Here is a 14566-nt window from a genome sequence, read left to right on the forward strand (position 1 = left end):
TTTGCTTCTTGGGGAGTGGACATTGGGGTTCCCCCTGGACCCTCACCAGGAACCCTGGATACTCACCACTGGGGTGGGAGGTGCTTTCAAAGGCCTGGAAATGACATGAATAATCCCATTGGAGGCAAAGATGTCCCACTGCAGAATGGCTCTTCCATCAACGAACCTGGTCTCCTAGGGGAGATGAGAAGAGGCTGGTGGAGATCTCTGACCACCTGACTCCTACTCTCCATGTGGGCAGCCCTTTCATGGAGGAAAGTTGTCCAGTTTCCCCAAGGTCCTGGCGCCTGGGCTTCAGGCCAGTCCTCACTTGACAGGTAGCATAGGACTTGCGCTCACCCTCTGGACAGCCCAAAACACATTAGTAGCTCTTGTGCCAATAAGCTGACCTAAGAGCTGCAGAGACCCCAGGAGGTCATTCTGTCCAGCCCGCTTGTTTAACAGATGAGAGTTCAGAAGGAAAACGGTATGTCCAAGATCACCCAGGTCGTAGGTGGCAAATCCCACGCCTCTGGATTCCAGATCCACTGCTGTGAACATCACACCACACTGTTGGAAAGGGATTTTAAGTGATCCAATTCCTCGCTAATCTAAGTGTGCTCCACTGGCTTGTGGCGTGGGCAGTCACCTGAGTGCCTTAGAGGTGCAGAACCTGAGGCCGTACAGCCCACCCACTGAATTACAACATGCATTTTAACAAACCCGTAGGTGATTAAAATGCATAGTAAAGTTTGAGAAGCACTGGTCTAAACTACTGATCGTCGGTAATAAAGATCATTTATTAGGTAAAAATTAAAAATAATTCATTTAGCCCTTGCTACATGTCAGACACTATTATCACACGTCAAAAGACTTGAATCACCGAATCTCCATAAAAGCCTATGATTTGACAAAAGTGCGATGAGGTATCACCTCACAACAGTCAGAATGGCCGTCATCAAAAAGTCTACAAGTAATAAATGCTGAAGAGGGTGTGGAGAAAAGGGAGCCCTCCTACAGTGCTGGTGGGAATGTAAATTGGTACAGCCACTATGGAGAACAGTATGGAGGGTCCTTAAAAAAACTAAAAATAGAGTTACCATATGATCCAGCAATCCCACTCCTGGGCATATATCTGGAGAAAACCACAATTCGAAAAGATACACGCACCCCTATTTACAGCACTATTTACAATAGCCAAGACATGGAAGCAACCTAAATTTCCATTGACAGATGAATGGATAAAGAAGATGTGGTACATAGAAACAAGACAGTATTACTCAGCCATAAAAAAATAATGCCATTTGCAGCAACATGGATGGACCTAGAGATTATCACACTAAGGCAGAAAGACAAATTTTATCATATGTATCACTTATATGTGGAATCTAAAAAAATGATACAAATGATTTATTTACAAAACAGAAACAGACTCACAGACATAGAAAACAAACTTATGGTTAACGCAGGGGAAAGGTAGGGAGGAGGGATATATTAGGAGTATAGGATTAACAGACACACTCTATATAAAATAGATAATTGACAAGGACCTACTATATAGCACAGGGAACTCTAGTCAATATTTTGTAATAACCTATATGGGAAAAGAATCTGAAAAAATATATATATAATTGGATATATATATAACTGAATCATTTTGCTGTACTCCTAAAACTAACACAACATTGTAAATCAACTATACTTCGATTAAAAAAATTTTTTTTAAAGCCTATGATTTGAACATCATGGTTGTCATGGTCACATCACCACCACTATCACTACTTCTAATATCACTGCCACCACTATCATCCCCACCATCATCCATCATCATCATCAAAATAATCATCACCACCACCACCATCATCATCAACATCAATACACCACCATCATTAACAACATCACCATTATCAAAATAATATCACTGTTACCACCATCATAATCATCATCACCGCTACCACCACCACCATCATCATCAACATCATTAACACATCACCAACATCCCTATTTTTCAGATGAGGAAATTGGGACCCTGAGAAGTTAGGTAACTTAGTCTAAGTTCCTAGAGCTAGTGAGTGGCAGAACTGGTTTTCATACTACGGTCATTTGACTTGAAGGCTCACATGTTAACACCCAGGATAGGCTGGCAATCTGACAGAAATAAGGGCAGAGAATCAGACTGCTTTAAAATGGTTTCATGTATAGTTCCTCATTACCAGCTTCTGGGGCTGGCGGTCACCAATGGCTTATTTCCCAAAGGGTAGGGGCTGCCTGACAGTGTGGTGTGTTCTGGTGTGCAGCTAGTACCGCTAGCTGCAGCTTTGGAGTTTACTTTCACATTCTAAGAGTTGCCATCTATTAAGCACCTACTCTCTGCTAGGAGCTTGGCCTATATTATCTCCACTTCTCCCTATAAGCCCAGAAGACTTTTCATACCAGTTGGCGCTGGTCCTGGCTGGAAGTGATGAGCAGCTGGCTTCCCAGCCTAGTGTGCAGGATGGTACCGTTGACAAGGTCATTGTAAAAAAAGATGCTGACATTGGCGAGATGGTGCTCGATGTCCCGCCCAGACAGAGTCTGAGAGGAAAGAAGAGACACAAGAATGGTCTTTAAAGGCCAAGCAATATTTTCTCCTTTTAATGACAACGATGACCCAGGGAAAAAAATCACTTCGCAAAGCCTTGGTTTTTCTGCCTCTACTTTGAATGTCATTTTTATGGTCTAAGCAGAGCTTCCCAGTGGTGTCCTGGGAGGAATGGGTCTTGAATGGGTAACAAGCGAGCAGAGGTATTGCTTCTCTCAGCCCTCAGCGGGGTTTGGGCTGTTGGAGCCCGTGGGTGGGCTGAAGAAACACTGCCGGTTCCTCTGTGTGCCGTGACATGAAAAAGGTTGATGCAGTAGATCAGTTGCATCCATGACCCAGGTTCTTCACCCGTCCCTGTATCCTTGCCCTTTACCACATAATCTGAGGGCCTCCCACTCTGACTTTGGGCTCAGCCACGTGACCTGTTGGGCCAGTGGCCTATTAGCAAATGTGACCAGATAGGGGCTTAGAAAGCACTGGCAGGACTGGGCTTGCTCTCACCACATGCCCGGGCTAGCCTGCTGGAGGATGAGAACCCTGCAGAGCAGAACCCCAGACAAGCCAGCCTAGATAACCTGACGGCCAGCCCAGTTGAGACACATGAGCATGCCTGGCCTAGCCCGGAAGAACTGGCAGCTGATCTACAGATGTTGGAGCTAAATAAATGTGTAGCCACTGCATCTGGGGATCGTTTGTAGCATTGCACTATTGTGGTGATAGATAACTGATAACTGTCTAGAAGCACTAGTCTAAAGCACAGACATCAGGAACCCAACTCACCTCATTTTCCCCCAGCCCACTGTCCTGTGGCACAAAGAGGGTGCTTTGGACCGACAGGTCAGTCAGGTGCTTCAGAAATGCCCGGCCTCTGGCTGAGCTGTTGGAATAGGCCAGCACTTCCTGGGGAGAGGAAGGAGGTGGTCAGATGGCTCAGCCTGGTGTGCAGGGACTGGGGCGGCTGGAGAGGATAACATCACCCCTCTGGGAATGTCCCTGATGATCGTCCCAACTGAGGCTGCCACTTGCCTGCTCTTCCTTCTGACTGCCCCTTGAGAAAATTTTAGGAGGATTTTTCCTTTCCTCGATAAATCCTATGGTCCCGAGTCATAGCCAGATCACAGGCCATTCTCAACCCGACAGCCCGTGTAGTCTTTGAAACGTTAAGTGAAATCTTGAGTCTCCTTTTGTCAAAACCCTGCAAGGGCCCCCACTTCACCCAGAGGAAAAGCCGAAGTCCTTACAATGGCTCATGAGGCCCAAACCATCTGGACTCTTGCTCCTCTGACCCCGTGCCCGGCTGTCCTCTAGCTCACTCTGTTCCAGCCACGCTGGCCTCCCTGACGTTCCTCAAGCTTGCCCAGCACTCTCCTGCCTTTCATCCTTTGCCTGGTTGTTCCTTCTGCCTGGAATATTCTTCCTCCAAATCTGCATGGTTAACTTCCTCTCTTGTGTTCACACTTTACTCGCATCTCACCTTCTCACTAAGGTCTTTCCTCCTCACTGTATGCAAAATGGGAAGCCTGTGGTTCCCCTTACCCTCCCCACCCCCCCATAGCCTAGATCATCTTCTAGCTTTCAATACTATTTACTTATTTACTCTGTTTATTGTTTGTCTGTTTTGTTCACTGATATATCTGAAGCACTTTGTAAGTACTCCATAAATACTCACTGAACAAATTTTAAAAAGTCACACTACCCAGTTCAGCTTTGTCATTGTGCAGAGAGCACTACTGACACCCAGAGAAGATAATTTGCTGACGGGCACATAGCCAGTGGGTTTTGTTCTACACCTCTTTTCTCTGAGATACTGTCACAAGCCAAGCTCCCATGCAGCACAAATATTGGTTTGGGTGTTTACCTTTAGAGTATTTACAGTAACCCTGATGTTTTAGACGAGTTAGGTGGATACCTTTGGTCTGTGGAAAAAGGCTCGCCATTGTGGGGTCCTTGGTTTAGCTTCTGCCCTGCTCCTACAAGCCCTATACTTATGCTCAGTCCCCTCTCCTTGGCTGTGTCCTTGACCTTGCTAAGCCTCAGTTTCTTTATCTGCAAAATGGGAATAACAGAAGTGACTTCATAAGGCTGCATAAGGATTTATTCCTTCTAGCAAGTATTTATTGAGCACCTACTATATGCCAGCCACAAGGCAGAGAAAATCCTTTCCCTTATGGAGCTTATGTTCTATGAACCAAGTGAAAAGTGCCCTGAAAGGGCTCAGTACAATGCCCCGTGTGAAGGAAGTGCTCAAGAAATTTTAGCTATTGTTATTAACATTATTAGCTCAGTTCTTTCATCAGTCAACACCAATTCCTTCTCTAACAGGGGCTTTCTCTTCACTGGACGTGACTTGTAGAATATTAAAGTGACTTTAAGTGCAGTGCAGGAATTCCCTGGTGGTCCAGTGGTTAGGACTCTGCGCTTTCACTGCCGAGGGTGTGGGTTCGATCCCTGGTTGGGGAAGTAAGATCCCGCAAGCCGTATGGTGCAGCCGAAAAGAAAGAAAAAAAAAGTGCAGTGCAAAATGCAAGTTGACCCCATGTGGAGAATTTGGCTCACTGGGTGACCACCAGGCAGGCTTAGCTAACTGTGCCCTACCCTGTCCACAAGGATAAAAAAGCATCTTACTCCTCCAGGGCCGACTCTGAAGCTGCTGTAGTTGCAAACAGAGATAAGAATACCAGCTAATACCAGTATAGCATTTTGTATCTGCTGGCCACGGGGCTAAGCACTTTACAAATATTAAGTCACCTATTTATCACAGTGCCCCTATGAGATTGGTGCTATCATCATCTCCAGTTTACAGATGAGCAAACTGAGGCTCAGAAGGGAAAGTAACTCATTTAAGTGGCAAACCTAAGCTTCAAACTCAGGCAGTGAGGCTCAGTGTCCATGCCCTTTCAAGATTTTTTTTTTTTTTTGGCTGCGCCGCACGGCATGTGGGATCTTAGTTCCCTGACTAGGGATTGAACCCGCGGCCCCTGCATTGGAAGCGTGGGGTCTTAACCACTGGACCGCCAGGAAGTCCCTTTTTTTTTTTTTTTGTCAGTGTCCATGCTCTTAACTATGACTGTGAACTTCTGTCTTCTTTGAAGGACTCACCTCTCTAATACCTGCTTTGAGGCAACCCCTCCACCCCGAGGCGGAAGCAAACAGACATGGTACATACCGTCAGGAAGTTTGTGAGCGAGGGGAAGGACATCAGGACCTGCAACAGGTTTCCACTGCATGAGAAGCCATCTCCCACGTAGCCTACCTTGCAGGTGCAGTTCACATCTGGAAGGCAGGAGCACACGGGGTCCCGCCCCAGTGAGGCAGGGGCCTGGGCTGCCCCATCTCACCCTGGGAGGTCGGCTGGCCAGGCTGAGGATTGCTCAGCAGCTGCATGGCCTGGAATCTAAAGTGGGGTGTGGGCCGTTACCTTTCATCCGGTAGCAGAAGACATCCCACATTTCACTCTTGTTGTTTCTTGTTCCGTAGTCCACTATCCCAATGATACCAGAGCCGCAGTTCTGGGAGGAGTAGGATGTGGGGTAGGCTACTCGCCCACTGTCCAGCCAGCCTGCTGAGCAGAGGTGGTACTTGGCCTGTAGGGACACAGATGTGGCCATGGGTCAGCTGTGATTTCATATTTGTTGTGGAGTTCTTTGGGTAATGTCTGACTCCCCCATCAGACTGAAAACTCCATGGAGTTCGGAATTATGGCTCATTTTGCCTGTTGTACCCCTGTGCCTGGAACATAGTAGGTGTTCATTACATGTTTGTTGACTGAGCCATTGGATGGATGAAAGTGGCGCCTTCTCTTTCCTGTAGGTGCCCGGGTCCTTGACACTCATCTTTCTTCCCTCTGCTCTCGAGAAAGGATTTGCAATCAGCTATTTTTCCCTGGTGCAAATTCTTCTGCTTATGGGTTGATAGAACTGTAACTGATCATCAGTCATCATCCTCACCATCCTCACCATCACCATCACCATCACTGTAACACTTATTGAGAGCTTATTCTGGGCCAGGTTCTGCTGCAAGGGCTTTTCATGTGTCAACACCTTTAACACTTGTATCAACCCTTTGAGATAGAAACTTAAAAAAAACCTCTATCATATAATTGAGAAAATACAGGCCAAAAGGGTTAAGTAACTTGCTCAAAGGCATACAGCCAGCAGGTAGCGGAGTTGAGATTCACACCATGCAGCTTACTCCAGAGCTCTTAATCTTAAAAACTGCGTTCCTACTGTGTGCCAGTCACTGTGCCGTATTACCTTTAGTCCTTATACAAACATGCCAGGTGGGACAGAGGTTTCCATGGCCTGATCAAGGCCATACAACCAGCAAGCAGGAGAGACAAGAACTTCTGACCCTCCAACATGCTGGGTCCCGGCATCACAGGCTCTGCTCCCTGGCAAAGAACCGTCAGGTCTGAAGATCTGGTCGTGATGGAGGTGGGAGGGCAGTAACACCGTCCTGATGGACAGTGATCTCCACTCCCAGGGAGCAATCACTAGCAGGTCACTCAGAGTCGCTGACCTTTCCAAATTGGCTTCTGGTTTTAGAGGCCAAGAGAGTAGCCCCGACCAGAGCTCCGTTTCCTCCCTGGCTGTGGCTGAGAGCTGGGGCACTTCCCATGTACTCCCTTCACAGCCCCTCTAGACACAGAGAGCCCTGGTTATTCCAGAAAACTCAGCTGCTTTGTGGGTTCAGGGAGATCCTAGGCTTGTGGTTAACTGATCTCTTTCTCGTTTCCACCTGTGAGGTACACACTCCCAGTCTGTGCCTCTGACTTTTGGAGTCAGGGGTACATGGAGTGCTGGATCTGCCACTTCTTGGCTGGGTGACATTGGGCACATTACCTTTCAGAGCCTCAGTTGCCCTCTCTGTAAAAAGATAGGAATACCTACCTCCAGGGATGTGGTAAGAATGGACAGTAATGTCAGCGAAGCACCCCACACTGTGCCTGACACACGGTAGACTCCCAGTGGACGTGACAAATCGTTATTGCCCCAGGAGCTCCCTGAACTCCCCGCTCCAGGAGGCCAACAGCCTGAGTCTCCCCTGTGTCAAGAGGAAGCTGCATCTCCTCCCCTGAAGACCCTGCCTGCACAGTGCCCGCCAACTGGGCCCCACCTTCTGGGCGTAGGAGAGCTGGTTGTAGGTTGCCATGGTTGCAGCTTCCTTGGTACAGGCCTCTCTGGCTTTGTCAAAGGTCAGCTTGTACTGGCCCAGCGGGGAGCGTAGATGGAACACTCCAACGGTGGTATCTAGAATGGGGAGGAGAGGAATCGTCCAGGCCAGCCCCCCTGGCCGGCAGTGCTTTCATCAGAGATTCTCAAAGTGGAAGGCTGACCCTATCCCAGGGTTTCTTGGGATGCCGCTCCCCTTTGAGATGTCATTTAAAATACTTATTTCTTTTCTAACTCTGAAAGTAGCACGTGTCTGGTAGAAATCTGGGCCGTACAGAAAAGAAAAGAGATGAACAAAAATCACCTATAGTCCTGCTCTCTGGGAAGAATCATTACTCCATGGCTAACATTTTGATGTACTTCCGTACGGAATTTTTATTTTTGTAACTTTTAATTTTGATGTAATTTCACCCTTCCAGTCTTTTTCCCTGTTCGTTTACGTGTCATATATATCACAAGTGTGGCAGTATGCTGCATATATAGTTTGTAGAAATCTTTCTTACAACGCGAAATCACGATTATTTCCCAATATTATCAATTTTCTCTGGCAACATAATTTCCCCTTGAACACTTTTAGTTCAACACTTTTTGTGAACTTCACAGCCATGAAAAAAAATACATTAAAATGAGTTTCTGCCAAGGACCCCATGTGTTTTCTGATTGCCACTATGCCTTTACAAAAGTTTTCTAGCCATTTTCCCCCTAAGATACTAGAAGATTTTAATCCTTTTTAAAGAGTTGGTATCTTTTTTTTTAACCAGTTAATGCAGAGACCAATGCATGTGACTTCAAGAACCAAGTCAAATTTTTATATTGTCAAGTTCTTTATCAAATGCCACTAAAAGGGTACTTTCTACCCCCAAAAGAGCCAAGTTTAAGATTTTTTTCTTTCTTTCTTTCTTCTTTTTTTTTTTTTTGGCTGCCCGGCTTGCGGGATCTTAGTTCCCTGACCAGGGATCGAACCTGCGCCCCAGTGGAAGTGTGGGGTCCTAACCACTGGACCACCAGGGAATTCCCAAGATTTTCTTCTTTGACTGCAGCCAATAGTATATTCATCCACAGGCCATATAATCTTGTCAGCCACACCTGAAATATAAACACTTACCAATATAACAGCTTGGGGAAGGACGGAAAGGTGTTTAGCCTTGTCTCCTTCCCAAGTCAACACGATTCTTTTTAAAAATTAATTAATTAATTAATTTTTGGCTGTGCTGGGTCTTTGTTGCTGTGCACAGGCTTTCTCTAGTTGCAGCGAGCGGGGGCTGCTCTTCGCTGCAGTGCGCAGGCTTCCCTTGTTGCGGAACACGGGATCTAGGCATGTGGGCTTCAGTAGTTGCAGCACGTGGGCTCAGTAGTTGTGGCGTGTGGGCTCAGTAGTTGCGGCACATGGGCTCAGTAGCTGCAGCATGAGGGCTCTAGGGTGCGTGGGCTCAGTAGTTGTGGCTCGCGGGCTCTAGAGCACAGGCTCAGTAGTTGGGGCACATGGGCTTAGTTGCTATGCAGCATGTGGGAGCTTCCCAGACCAGGGCTCGAACCCATGTCCCCTGCACTGGCAGGCAGATTCTTAACCACTGCACCACCAGGGAAGTCCCCACAATTCTTAATAGTGCCCTTGAGTAGATATAACAGTATATTTGATCATCCTTTACTGTTAGATATTTGTTATTTCTAATTTTTTGTGATGTTAGGTAATGCTGGGATGGTATGTTTCCCGTTATTCAATTCTTAGCTAATTTCAATAGGATGTGTCCCTTGAAATGGCACTACCAACTCTCGGCATGATTTATCATGAGGCTCTCTGCACACATCGCTGAATTGGTTGCCACACAGGCTGTGTGAGTTTGCCCTCCTCAGAACTGTGTGAGAGTAGGCACTTCCTCCTGAGTGTGGGATGCCTCTGTAGCCTGCCCACTGGGACAGCTGAGGCATTATCCCAATGCTGTCTCGTCTTCTTAAGGGTAACCACTCAGCTACAACAGAAGGTGGGTCCAATGTGACGCTCAGTCACTTAATATCACTACCATCACTGTCTCAGTATTCATAAAAAAGTAGAAGAGAAAAGCCCCCTGGAGAAGATGGGTGATGTTCCACGAACTGAATAGATTCAGTGAATTGTGGGAACAGGCAGGACTGGCTGAAAGAATCGTGCCCTAAAGAAAAAAGCCAAGCACCTCTTGACTCCACACTCCTGGCAAATGACTCATGAATCAACATCCCTGGTCCCAAGTGCTCATTCTTGACCCCATCCTAAATAACAACCGCCTACAGAATCTCCCTGCTTTGAAGTCCCACCATCACCTTGAGATAGGACTTGGAAGATCCATCATCACCTTGAACATAGAATGTCCCCAGCAAAGCTTTCAAAATTCTTGGGCCCCCTACTCCCAAACTGCTGTAACACGACCACTGGGTTGGTCTCTCGAGATGGAAACCTTACATTATGGCCGACCCTTTCCTTTTCTTCACTCTCCGTGTCCACGGTGTGCCCTTTTCTCCCTCATCTCACTCCTCTTCCCAGCAGAGACCCTGTGACCTTGAGGTCATAGCCTTGATATAATGCTGTCCCTCCCGCCATTGCCTCATCCTTCCCAGCTGACCCCTGGTAACTGTCTGCTGCCCATGAGTCCTCCCAGCAGAAACGTCTTGCCAGCTCTTCTGTGCATAGCTCAACTCCAGCATCTTTCAAGCCTCCACTGTAGCCCCAGGCCTCTATTCAGCTCCCTGGGATTCCCTCTCTCATCCCACCCAGAGATCCTCCCCTTCTCTATTCTTTTTTAAAAAAAAATTTTAGTGCGGTAAAATACACATAACATAAAATTTGCCCTTTGGACCATTTTAAGTGTACAATTCAGTGGCATTAAGTACATTTACAGGTGCAACCATCACCTCTATTCATTTCTAGAATGTTTCCATCATCCCAAACAGAAACTTTGTACCCATTAAAGAGTGACCCCCTCTCCCCACCCTTCAGTAACCTCTATCCTTCCTTCTGTCTCTCTGAATTTGCCTATTACAGGTACCTTCTATCTGTGGAAGAGTACAGTATTTGTCCTTTTGTGTCTGGCTTATTTCATGTAGCATGTTTTCAAGGTTCATTCACGCTGTAGCATGTACAGAATTTCATTCCTTTTATAGGGTAATTTCCCACCGTATACTGCATTTTATCTATCTGTTCATATGTTGAACATGTCAGTTGTTTCTGCCTTTTGGCTGCTGTGAATAATGCTGCTGTGAACATGGATGTACAAATATTTGCTTGAGTCCCTGCTTCCAATTTTTCTCTAACCAGCTTGCTCTCTCCCTTCAGTTGCACCATCAGCATGAGATAAATTGCTATCTTCTGTCTTATTACCTTTCTTCCCCCGGTCTTATTAATTAAAAAATGTCCTTAACTCCATTGGGAATCTCCTTGCAACAAGAGACAGTGTCATACATTTGTCATATCTCCTATGTATTTCTCCTGCTTATATTTCATCCATTTCATCCCCAAAATGCACTTGAGGTGTCTTAGGACTTGACGCGTGATAGGGACTGAATGTCTGTGTCCCCCACAAATTTTTATGTTGAAATCCAAACCCTCAATGTGCTGATGTAAGCCTCCACTGGGTCCTGGGCAATGCATGGGCTGTTTGGTCCCAGTTTTTTGGTTTTTTTCCCTGATGTGGACCATTTTTGACGTCTTTATTGAATTTGTTACAATATTTCTTCTGCTTTATGTTTCGGTTTTTTGGCCTTGTGGCATGTGGCATCCTAGCTCCCCTACCGGGGATCGAACCCGCACCCCCGCACTGGAAGGCAAAGTCCCAACCACTGGACCACTAGGGAAGTCCCTGACCCCAGTTTTTAATACTTTTTCCTTTTGCTCTTGCTGAGGTCCCTTCCCCATGCCTGAAGACCAGGTGCTTTGGGCCACACTGACCTTGGAAATGGAGGTCAGCACAGTCGGCATTGGCATGGCACTGCCCATTGTCCTGCAGGCAGCGGTCGATGGGCAGCTGCTCCAGTTCACAGTCCAGCCCGTCTCCCACGTAATGACGTTTACATTCACACTTGTGCTTGCCCTGGGGGGGAGAGTGGGAAAGATGAAAAAGGCCCTTCTCTGGGCCCCCAGAACCCCATGTGCTCTGCGGGCCACCATCCAGCACAGGAGATGCTCAGAAGGGTAAGAAACATGCCTGTCCTGTCCGGTGGGAACTGAGTTACTGCTCCGTCTTGCTCTTGCCCAGGCTCAGGATGGAATGTCCTCCTTTACATCTCAGCTCAGATGTCGCTTCCCTGACTCCCGGTCCCTTTTTATCACACTGGCCCGATTTTTGTTCCTCCTGACTCTTGGCCCTCTCTGAAGGTATCTTGTACGCTCATTTCTGTACTGAAGATGCCCCCTCCCCCTACTTGTGTATAAGCTTTTGATCGCTACATCCTTGGCAGCTACAACAGCACAAAGTAGGTGCTTGATGACCACTTGTTGAGTCAATGAATGATCTCATTTAATGTCCACAACAATCCTGTGAGGTTCGCAGTATTATGAGGCCCACTTTGTGAATGAGGAAACTGAAGCTCAGAGAGGTTAAGCAGCCACCCCCAGACCACACAGTATGTCAGGCCAGGAACAAAGACTCAAAGGCTGCCTGACTCTGAGTTCACGTTTATAACTATCATATAATCGACATCATCTCCCACCATCTTTCCTTTCCACCAGAGAAATGGGGCAACAGGGCACTGATTCCATTCTAGAAAGACCTGAGTGAGTGCCCAAACTGCACTTTTCCTGCCACGTCTTACCAACGTTTTTGGTTTTAATTTTTATTTTGAATAATTTTAGATTTAGAGAAAAGTTGCAGAGGGAGAGTCTCCTTATATTCTCCACTCAGCTTCTCCTAACGTTAACATCTTACAAAACCATAGTTCATTGTCAAAACTAAAAAATTAGTGTTGGTGTATTATGATTAACTAAACAATAGACTTTATGTGGACTTCACCAGTTTTTCCAGTAAGGTCCTTTTTCTGCATAGGGTACCGCTTCGTATTTAGCCCGCCGACTTAACAAGAAATAGACTCACGTGGGAAGAAGGCTTAGGAAGAGGCCAGTGGTAACCTGAGTGGAGAAGCAAGGCTGAACAAGGCACAAGGGCTCCCCACCCCCAATTTCCCCGGGGAGGCGAGACTCACCGGGCCGGTCATCTGGCACGTGGCATGCTCATGACACCCGCCATTGAGGCCGTCCGCACAGGGGTCTATCTCCGTGCAGCTGTGGCCATCCCCCTGGTAGCCCTTCTGACAGCTGCAGGAGACCTTCGTGCCCTTCTGGGAGCACTTGGCGACCTTTGCACACCCGCCGTTGTTCTGTTTGCAGAAATCCACAACTGCAAGAGCAGAGGACAAGGGCTCAATGAACCACGCTCTGTGTAACACGGGCTTCAGACTGAGGTGTGGGTCACCCCAGGACCAGTGGCGCTGGGTGAGACAATGGGCCCCAACATTTCAGTGCCTTCTCTCCCTGTGCCCGGTGGCCTCTGTGCTGCATTTGCCAACACTAGTGTCCTGTGGCGAACACCCTCATAGACCAGGCCTGGTGACATCTGTCTACCTCTGCCCTTTTTTTTAATCACATACTTTACTTTGGTAGTGGTTTTCTAATGAGTCTGGGTTTTTAGTGTTAGGACATAGTTGCATGTGTGTGTGTGTGTGTGTGTGTATAGAGTTAGTGCACTACTGAGCACCTTGTGACATAGACATTGTTACCCCCATTCTACAGATTAACAAATGGAAACTCAGAGCTTAACTGACCTGACAAAGGCAAACCAGCTACAACGTGGAGGGGCTGGGATTTAAACCCAGGTTGGTTTGACTCCAAAGCCCGCACTTTCCCCACCATTCTGTGTGCCCCTTAACCTTTGTTTTCTTAATCCCCCAAATTTCAACCTAATAGTAGATTAGCTCCAGCCTCAGGAGTAGCTGGAAAGTGCTCTGATTTCTCTTGTCTGACTTTTTGGCTAGAGTGGTGGCAGCCACTTGAGACCCTGAGAGCATGAACATGAGGACCAAAGGCCTCAGCCTAAGGCTGGCAGAACAGAAAGACACAACCTGGGTCTTTGCTGCCACTGCGGATGCTGAGCTACGTCTAGACTGCCTTGTAGCAGATCACAAAACAACAGGTATAGCAAGACCTCAGTTCTGTAAAGAAAGTATATATCTCTATATGAATATCTACTCATGAGAACAGTTAGAAAGTATGCGTGCCCAGGACTAGTAGCTTTCCCCTGGTACCTATTGTTTTCTTTCTCTATAGTAGTAGATTTTCAGCTGGGCTTCATGATTGTCCAACTGAAGACTACATTCCCCAGGCTCCCCTGTCCTAGGTGTGACAGATGATGAGGTTCCAGCCAATGGGATGGAAGCAGACAGGATTTTAGCAGCTTCTAGGTGTGTCCTTAAAGGGAGGAGGTTTGCCTCCTTCCTCTCCCTCTCTATCCTGCTGCCTGGGATGAGCTTTGGTAGTGACCCTCTCGGGCCGGGCAAGTGAAGGATGGCAGAGCAACAAGATGGAAGGAGTCTGGGCCCCCAGATGACCTTTCAGAGTGAAACCCCGTGTTAGCCCTGGACGCCTCCATGCACATTGCTATAAGAGATAAAAATAAACATTTAAACATCCGCCTTGTTTGTGCCACTGTTCATTTGGGTCTCTGTGTGGCTGAACCTATACTGTAACTACTAGAGACAGAGACATCTCCGTGTTCAAAGTGGTTCTCACCGAGTGGTGAGAGCATGTGTAGGTTTCACTGTCGTTTTTTAAATACTGTAGTATAGTTTCTGAATTTTTTGAAGCAAGACTGGA

General features: G+C 47.0%; 1 protein-coding gene across 1 annotated transcript in view; it reads right to left on the minus strand.

Moving 5' to 3' along the window:
• STAB2 (stabilin 2) overlaps positions 1 to 14566 on the minus strand; it is a 155128-nt gene that overhangs the window by 7559 nt on the left and 133003 nt on the right. Inside the window, exons 59-66 of the mRNA XM_081249886.1 lie at positions 12901 to 13094; positions 11651 to 11792; positions 7676 to 7809; positions 5979 to 6144; positions 5727 to 5833; positions 3341 to 3460; positions 2413 to 2553; positions 67 to 174 (exon numbers count right to left, since the gene is read on the minus strand). Coding sequence (XP_081106012.1) covers positions 67 to 174; positions 2413 to 2553; positions 3341 to 3460; positions 5727 to 5833; positions 5979 to 6144; positions 7676 to 7809; positions 11651 to 11792; positions 12901 to 13094 — 1112 coding nt within the window. The remainder of the gene's footprint in view (positions 1 to 66; positions 175 to 2412; positions 2554 to 3340; positions 3461 to 5726; positions 5834 to 5978; positions 6145 to 7675; positions 7810 to 11650; positions 11793 to 12900; positions 13095 to 14566) is intronic.

Source organism: Mesoplodon bidens (assembly GCF_964165515.1).
Source record: "Mesoplodon bidens genome assembly, chromosome: 11".
Lineage (NCBI taxonomy): Eukaryota > Metazoa > Chordata > Mammalia > Artiodactyla > Ziphiidae > Mesoplodon > Mesoplodon bidens.